Here is an 8,863-nt window from a genome sequence, read left to right as displayed (position 1 = left end):
GTTTTCCGTCGCTGTGAATCAGAACGGATGAATTAACTCACAAACACAGAAGGACGATTTACAGTTTCCAAAAAAAACCTTTTTATTGTTCCAAAGGCAAGAGTTGTACAAGCTGTTGTGTTCAAAGTGCAGGTTATATTTGACAGTTTTATCCAGCATTTAACTACACTGCTTTGTTAAACATTCTTTGCAAAGAAAAAATTAACTTTCAGGCTGAATATTGAAATGGTATGTCGCATTGCTCGCTTTAAACACACTCATTTTTAAGCAGTAATGTTTTGAACCACATTAACATATCAAGTATTTGCAGTGAAATCATAAATGTTGAGTCTGAGAGATGAGTTGTGTTTGAAGAGTTACTTTTACACTAAAAAAGAAAGTTAAAGTGTCTGTCAGTGTTAAGGGCTGATCGAAAAAACACCTGAAAGTGCTCAGGGAGGCATTTCATTAGATAAAACCTTTTATGGAGCGTCCTGATTACTTTAACGGTTAAGGTTCACACTAAATTTAAATTCTTGGTTTAATTCCAGCTGGCTGACCTCGTGATACCTACTAACTCTCCTCTTGTTGCTGATTAAATTATTTTTCTCATTATTTTGTTTTAATATATTTAAAATAATTCTTGCACAAATCCACACGGCGGTTTTCATGTTGCCGTTACTCTGTGATGGTGAGTGTTTAGGGCCTTCATATGTTCTGCTAAATGAGGAGAAAACAGAACAAGAAAAGCAGATTTTGGTACTTAGTCGGTAAATAAACGAAAGGGTTACTGTTTATTGCCGATTAACAGCTTAATAATTACATAGCATTTTCTTTATTTATGATCTTTTGCACTCAATTTGCTATGAATCCTATATTTATAGGCTCTTAACGGTCATTTGGGAACAGAATATTACAAACGCATCTCTATACAGAAACAACATCCACAGTCTGCAGTTTTTGAGCTTATTGCATGAGAGTGTACAGCTTAGAGGACCAACACATATGGCGTCACTACAGTTCAAGTTTGATCCTTGCACAAAACATTTTCGCTGTTGGACAACAGACCGCAACTGGGACACTAAAACATGACTCCAACCTTGACCTGTGATTGTACATTCAATAATTTACTGACATTCCTGCGCATGAAACGCTGCTTCAAAGACAACAGCGGCCCATTAAAGTTCAGGTTAAAGTGCAGATATATAAAAGAAAAACACATTGCAAAATAACTGCAGTAGAGGCAGAATCAAACACGTCCTGGTGTGAGTGACAGTGTTTCCTGCCGTGCATATATAAGAACATGTCATCTCAGTGCAGTAAAAATGGCTTAGATTTTGACAAAAACACAAGTCACCTCAACATGAAGATCTTGGCAGATATTGGTGGGGATCAAGCAGGAATTTTGCCAAAGCATGTTCTAAGCTATGCAGATGCAGAAGAGAAATGCTTTGTTACAAACAACTTAAGCAGCTATAATTCGATTTACTACCAAACATCTGAGATGAGGTCAGTATGATTAAATATTATGGTCATTGGCAGCAATTATTTTATAACTGTTCCCAGAATTGGAAGAAACAGCACATGCTCTGCTTACATATGATGGCCGTGTTGTTTCTGTAGAGGAATCGAACATCTTACGGTTTTACTGCTCAAACAGTACATGAAGCATGATCGTTTTTTTTCTCCTAGTTAACAGTAAATTCAATAAGTCTGGAACTTAGGTGAAAAGAAGGTAACTTGTAGTCATTTTACAGATCTTTAGAGTTGTATTCAGTGTGTTATGGTTATGGCTGGGGTTAGCATTATATAGTGGGCAAAAAAATCTAGAAATGCAGCAAATAGTCAAGAAACTAATGCCAAGTGTGTTTTGCAAATTCAGTTTCCTGTTTTTTTTGTGTTAGTCACATTCATATCTACATCTATAGACACATTTAAGGGTTATAAACTTCCATTACAGCATTTAAAATAAATACATTTTCATCCATTTTTCATGCTTTAGTGCTTTGGATTACGCTGGCAAAAAGAAATGTGCAATGACTCTTTGCAAAAATGGCTCTGGAGTCAGAGGAGATGCCTGACTAGCTGCTTACAAGGCAATGTGAGTTAAACCGAGTTGTGTCTAGATGATGTAGTCTATCTCTGAGTAAAGAGAGTCTGTCAGATCCTCTTCACTCGAGTCCTCTCCTTTAAGGCACATGGAGCCTCGCCTGTGGAAAAGCAGAGTGACACAGTGCAGGAATGGGGGTGAAAGTTGGTAAGTGACGTGCATTTAAAGCTTTTGGATACATCTGAACAAGAGAATTCATTAAATGAAACATTCTGAGCTATTAACCCTGTCATGCACTGCATCCACTACATAGGACAGTCATTAAAACTCAACCACATTATTCAGAAGAATTTATTCAAGCCTCTCTGCTTGCTCATTGTCTAGACTAATATCTGTCACCTTTACAAACCACAGATTGGTGGAACTATGTCTGTCATTTACGGAATTTGGTTAAAACCTTTTATTCTACAAGAAATATAAAAATATGACAAGTGAAAAAATTGTTAACATTATGGTTTTATTATCGACTAATAACATCTGAAAAAATTAATTCTGAATTATCACGAGACAGCAGACAAATATGTCATAAACTGTATAAAGTTTCATGGTTGACATCTTTTAGTTAAAACTTCTACCTATAAAGAGTGCTTTTCAGTAAAATATATAGAATTTTACAACTATTTTTCTTTTATTTTTAGCCAGTGTTCTCCACCTCAGTAGCATTAACACAGACTAGTCTTTCCAGTTTTATTAACCACGCCCGACGGGTACGTCGGCGGGGTTATTGCATTCGGTGCGGTATCTGGCTGGGTAAGTATGTATGTATGTGGCTATGTCCGGTCCGATATCTCTGCAACCGCTGAAGTCAGGATAATCAAACTTGACACTGAAGATCAGTCTAAGGTCCCCTGCTCAGTTGTGGAGTTACAGGTCAGCAGATCAAGTAGGGAGGGAGATACGTACGATGATCAAAATTGATACGTATTGCATCAGTTGTATAGGGAGGACAGGGTTTTTGCCAGCAGAGGGCGTGGTTCTGCCCTCTACTGAGGGCTCATCTATTTCCTGTCTATATTTGGAGGTCTTACAGAGGCAAAAACATGCCAAAAATGTATTTTATTTTTGCTGTTGACACTATTCTCAGATTTAGGAAATGAAATGAAACAAAAAGTTTGAGCCTGACTTTATCCAGCGCTTACATATTTTTTGAAGTTTATGCAAAGTTGCACATGTTTAACAAGATAATATCTCATTTGCGAGAAAATTTAAAATACCAGAAATAAGTGCCTTACTGTAAGTAATCAGCTGGGGAAGTTTCATTGTGATGTCTATTAAATAAACATTTCACCCCATTTACTTGTAGCATTTTGCCTGAAACGTGCTGGACTCACCCCAGATGCTGGCAGTGGAGATCACCTGCACAGGGACAGTGTTTCCTGGGTCCATCGTCCTGAATGTCCCATGACAGTAACTCCATCAGGTGGTTGGAGGCACCGAAACAGCGTTCACGCTCAATGGGTTTGGCCGAACAGACAGGAAAGAGCAGGGCTGAGTGCAAGAACAGAAAACAAACAGATACATTTTCTGAGAGAGTGTAAAGAAGGACATACAAACATGCAGTATACTGTATTTTGAGTTGTACCATACTTTTATGGAAAGCACAGCAGAGGTCAAGATTACAGTCAGTCTGGTGTTGGCAAGTGCTGCCAGCCTCGCCTTTTGTTGCATTTTGGGTGCATTGGCCCCACAGACATAGTTGTTCACCACAGCACTCCACATCCTTCGTACACGGCTGAAAGAAAAGAAAAGAAGGCATTTTCTTAAGTGTTTATGTGGGTGTCAGCAAACAGTGGAAAATTGTTTTTGTAAGTGTCGAGCATGTTCGTTTTTTTCTCTCAAAGTTGTTTTTTTCTGCAACAAGTAGCTTGATATCAAGGACCAATACTGTTCTGAGGTCTATAGTTAACAAAGGTGTTAATATGAAGGTGTCTTTCTAGTAATGGATGAAGTATTCAGCATACAGTATATATTTATGAAATGTGCTATAATCTCATGTCTCAAAGACTTGGAGTGATGTCTTAAAGAGTCCCTACGATACACATTTTCAGACTCATAATTTTATTTTGGGGGGGTCACTAGAATATATTTATATGCTTTAATGTCCAAAAAAAAGCATTTTTTCTCAAACAGTTTACCAAATATACTGTGTCTATTCTTTAAGGCCCTCCTCTTGAAAAGCCCACTCTGCTCTGACTGGTCAGCTGACCTGACGAAATCAAGGCAAGCCAGGCAACTATAACCCCAGATTTCACAAGCAACTGCTAAGCAGGCATTATGAAAATGTGTTACATGCTGATGTCAATAATAGCAGAAGAAAAGCCTGAACTTAAACTGAGGCATTTCAGACAAGAAAGCACAGTGTCTTCTGTCTTCTATGTAGAGTATTCTAGTTTGTAAGACTTTTTGCAGGCACAAAAAAACCCAATATATCACTCTAAAGGAAAAGAAAAATTCCAAAAAGCAGAGTATAGCTCTTTAAAAGTCACAGAAATGAGAACGGAGCATTCATTTTCAGTTTAACAAAGCTGGAAGTCACAGCAGCATTAATGACATTAATGGTTCTCTAAGCTGCTGACTTTTTACTTGATTAAATATAAATGAGATCAGCAGGTCAACTGGTCTCTGATAGCGGTGAGAGGAGCTCCTATTAAAGCCTCTATGAATTGTTAATACGGGGACACGGCAAGCGGTGTTCTGGTTGTTTCCATGCAGAGTTTTTTTTTAGTGCAGCGATTTTGACAAGACACAGATCCGGTCCTCTGTGTATTTATTATCCCTGCACACTGTACTCTTGTTTGGCAGACTGCCAGTGTCTTTATTCCTTTGCATTGCTTTTTTCAACTCTCCAAAACCGAGACCAATTCATCCAATGAAGACTCCACAGAGTCAGCAGTCCAGTCATAACAGAGTCTTCAGTTTAAGCAATGACACGAGAAGACTGACATGAACAACATTATTTTTGTTCTAGTGGTTCTTGGAGCCAGCGAAGGGAAGGGAAGAGCTCTTATTCAACCTTGACACGTGCTGTCCTTTCATGTGAAGCTCATAGGACAGAGTGCTGGCGAACAACACACTCCAATTACACTTGTGGACACACTGCAATGCAGTTGATGTGAAACCCAAGTAGCCTGGAAATGTGTGTGTGCATTTGAAAGGAAAAGACCCGAGAGACAGTACATTTTAGAGAAAAACGACCAAAATAGTGAAAAAATTTAACTTAGGTTCACTCACCACATCGATGGCTTTACATGGAACACACTTGGAATTGTCTGTGTCAGAGAAGCAGTACCTTCCCTTCCCACAGTCGTCGTTAGTGAGACATCTCTGAAGACACGAGAGAAAGGAAGGATCACATGAAGGTGCCTCGGTCTATTTTAAATCCATTGTTTGGTCTCATCATTGTCAGGGAAGCAGTGATCAGAAGCCTCTCCAGGTATTATGTGGAATAAACATTGAAGAAGTCTGACAATGTTTATAATTTCAAAAACATGACTAAGCTCCTAATGATCTACACTCATGCAAATAATTATGAATTAAACTATAACAAATAAATGTCAATATGTCAGTCTCTGCCTACATATCTGCACATATGTCATTTATATTAGATTCAAACCATCATTTAGAGAATTTTTTGATTTATGTCCATTCAGGTCACACCAAAGTGCAAAATAAATGACTAAATATATTAAACTTTTAGGTTGTCAAACAGGCAAAAAATAAATAAAAGCTGCAGCATATTTATATAGAAAGAGGCGATTCATCTGATGTGAATTTTATCACTTTTAACTAGACAAACGTTTGTCCCAAAGATATTGTGTGGACTCTTCTCCTAAAATACAACCTAAAATGTAAAAAAGGCAAGATGACAAGACCTTCAACGAACAAAAGATGAAGATTAATGTCACTTTTTTGCTCTGAAAAAGTTATTCCTGTAAATGTTGTATTTTACCTACACTACTTACAACTAGCTGAAGTCATTCAAAAGTTGCCCTCTGAATTGGATTTTTAATGTTTAACTACACCATGTTTCTAAATGTGTGGTTGCATAAGAACCCCCGCAAAAGCTCACATCATCACTTATTTATCAGCTATTTTGTAGAGTCATAATTTAAATGGATGCACTCGACAAATCAGCTGCATGTGAGCACTGCTTTCAACTTCAAGAGGCAATACCTCCGTGCTATATTTAGCACACAGGCAAACAGAAAGATGAATGAACTTCTACACACACGTTCATTTGCAGGCATAATGCCCAGTCAGCAGCTGTGATTTTGCGACCAGGCGTTATGCAAGCGAGAAATTCAAACTGTGCAGTTGAAGGTCATGTGAAAAACAAGAGTTCTGTTTAAAATACTTGCATGATCAATCTTGTTCTCCAGATCACTGGTCTGGACAGCTGTGGTGATGTTGTTAGTCTCCTGTGTGAAGGTGGGACATCGGTTAAGGTTTATTCACACTATCTTACCTCTGATTGCTGATTATATGACTACCTGGTGGAAAGATTCATTGTCAGTCACTTTATCAGGACCATTTTCATTGGGATGACTCAGAGGGATGTTGTTGGGATGAGGGCTGACACTCTGGTTATTGGTCTGGAAGGGTTTGAGAGATGATCAAAGATTTATTTCAGATTTAAAAAGATGCCTGAAGACAAAAAATGTCTCCTTCCTCTGCTGCATCTGCCTCTAAGTATGTGTGTATATATATATATATATATATATATATATATATATATATATATATATAAAGATATAAAGATATTCTCATGATCTATCGGTAACAACTTACAGCACAGTATTGAAATAATGCTATGTCATGTCAACAGCTGACTGAGAGGTGCAACTAGCTGCTTACTTGCTGAAACGCATCCTCAGGCTTGTGCTGCAGATCCTCTGGGAGTTGCTCCACTTCCACAAACACGCTGTCCGGCTCCGTTTGTCCCTGGACGGAATTATCCTCCAGGATGTGGCTGATGCCGGAGTCCACTATCTCCGGGAGGATGCCGTGGCAGACTGTTGTCAGAGCCACAACTAGCAGGGCGGCGGACTTCATGCTGCTGCTGCTGCTGCTCCTGCTGCTGCTGCACTATGGGGAGGGTGTGGCGGTGATGCTGAGGAACACAAACAGCGTCACCACAGCTGATGTTTCCGTCACTGCGGGGTCGTTACATCACGATAATACCCGTAATACCGCCAGAACAGGTAAAAACTTACACTAACCGGCTTAAACGTAGTCATACTGCGTTAAAATAGCTCCAGGGTTTTGATCAACTTTACCAGAACGTAGTTCCGGTCAGGTTTAACCAACGTTCGAAATTAGTACGCGAGGTAAACGGAAGGTAACCATAGCAACAGTAGTTTAGCTTGATAGCTGTTAGCTAGCCGTTAGCTAGCTGGTAAAATTAAGCAAATGCCAGCTAAGTGTCATTTAAAAACTGTCTTAAAAATGGATGCCGTTACTAAACAAGACTTTAGTTTTTCTTTATACTAAGACTACCAGGCTATCCGGGTTTCAAAGGGAGAAGTTCAGGGAAACTCAACATCATCGCAGATTCTCCTGAAAACCTTAAAACTGTACTTTAGGTAAACTCCTAGTGTTGTCTGAAAGCCGCTTTCAAACTTTAGAAACTTTTGCTTTGTAAAAATCAAAAAAATAAGACATTTCACAGTTTGTTTGGTTATTGCATCTGAACCACATTAGACCAGGTCCAGATCTAAAACCACTATACTGAGACAGGACAAATCTTTAAAGAGAAGTTTCTGATTGGTGAAACCTTTATAGTTGTGAAAAGGTTAAAAAAAGGATTTTATTTATTTATTTTGGATTGTTTATGAATGCTTAGGTTCTCATTTTTGCTCCAAGTAGACATCCCCTTGGTTTGATCTTGTTGCAGGCAGCTACTGATGTATTGAATTGAGTGTAACCAGTACATGTACATATTTAAGATGTATAACATTGCTATGGACATTCAAGATTATATTTTGGAAAACAGAATGCATTGGTGTGACATGTATGAGGTATCTAGGTGAAGATGTTTTTGTTGTGGCCAAAGTTTACTCTTTTTGTTGGTTGTATGTTGTAATGTAGTTTTTGTGTGTTTTTTTTTTGTTAAAAACTAAAAAGTTAATAAAAATATTGTACCAAAAAAATAGAAGATTCCACTGCTTGATTCACTTTTAAATCACGCTGGACCAAGACCAGACCTAAAATAGTCTTTTACAAGTAGACCACACCATATCAAGTCCCAATCTACAAGTGTTGGATTAAGATGGGTCAAATGGGGAGTAGATTGTCTACAAGAGACTTGATATTCTATAAAACACAATTTCTCATCTGTAAAATTGTTATTCTATTTGAGAAAATACAAAAGTGGGACATTTCATTACTTTTCTCTCAAGTAGGCTGCATTACACCAGGTCCAGATCTAAAAGTAGAGAGACAGCAGGTCCGATTTGTGGCACTGGCAGCGAGCAGTGACACTTTTTGTGGCACTGCCGTGGTGCCACGGTTAATGCCACTGTTTAGGGAACATGCCATGGTTAATGCCAGTACTTTTACCGCTGTTTGGGCGAGATGCCATGGTTTATTCCGCTGTCTGAGGGAGATGTCACGGTTCATGCCACGGTGCATTGGGATCCTAAAGTATTTTTTTTTACCAGCACTCCAGCAACTCTGTTATGAATGGCAATCAGCGTTTAGCCCCCTCCCTCGTCTCCATGCTGTTTTGAAGAATTCGCATCAGAGCCTCACACAGAAATAAAGTTGTGCAATTAA

At 38.6% G+C, this 8,863-nt stretch overlaps 1 protein-coding gene across 1 annotated transcript; it reads right to left on the bottom strand.

Moving 5' to 3' along the window:
* Nucleotides 1-57: 57 nt before the first annotated feature.
* dkk3a (dickkopf WNT signaling pathway inhibitor 3a) lies at nt 58-7,393 on the bottom strand. The gene is made up of 7 exons (XM_022203338.2): nt 6,944-7,393; nt 6,580-6,681; nt 6,448-6,507; nt 5,321-5,413; nt 3,677-3,821; nt 3,421-3,577; nt 58-2,189 (listed from the first exon to the last, which is right to left on the bottom strand). Exons 1-7 carry the CDS (start codon nt 7,139-7,141, stop codon nt 2,102-2,104), a joined length of 843 nt encoding a protein of 280 aa, XP_022059030.1. The 5' UTR covers nt 7,142-7,393; the 3' UTR covers nt 58-2,101.
* Nucleotides 7,394-8,863: the final 1,470 nt, after the last annotated feature.

Source organism: Acanthochromis polyacanthus, chromosome 2 (genome assembly GCF_021347895.1).
Source record: "Acanthochromis polyacanthus isolate Apoly-LR-REF ecotype Palm Island chromosome 2, KAUST_Apoly_ChrSc, whole genome shotgun sequence".
In the NCBI taxonomy this organism is placed as follows: Eukaryota; Metazoa; Chordata; class Actinopteri; family Pomacentridae; genus Acanthochromis; species Acanthochromis polyacanthus.
The sequence above is the reverse complement of the archived record's forward strand: the minus strand, read 5'-3'. Positions and strand labels throughout refer to the sequence as shown.

Excerpts from the sequence above, each read along its gene's own strand:
- dkk3a (XM_022203338.2), bottom strand. The coding sequence starts at position 7,141 with ATGAAGTCCGCCGCCCTGCTAGTTGTGGCTCTGACAACAGTCTGCCAC. Across the intron at positions 3,578-3,676 it reads CTGCTGTGCTTTCCATAAAA|CCCTGCTCTTTCCTGTCTGT; the intron begins GTATGGTACAAC and ends TCTTGCACTCAG. Across the intron at positions 2,190-3,420 it reads CTCCACTGCCAGCATCTGGG|GCGAGGCTCCATGTGCCTTA; the intron begins GTGAGTCCAGCA and ends GCTTTTCCACAG.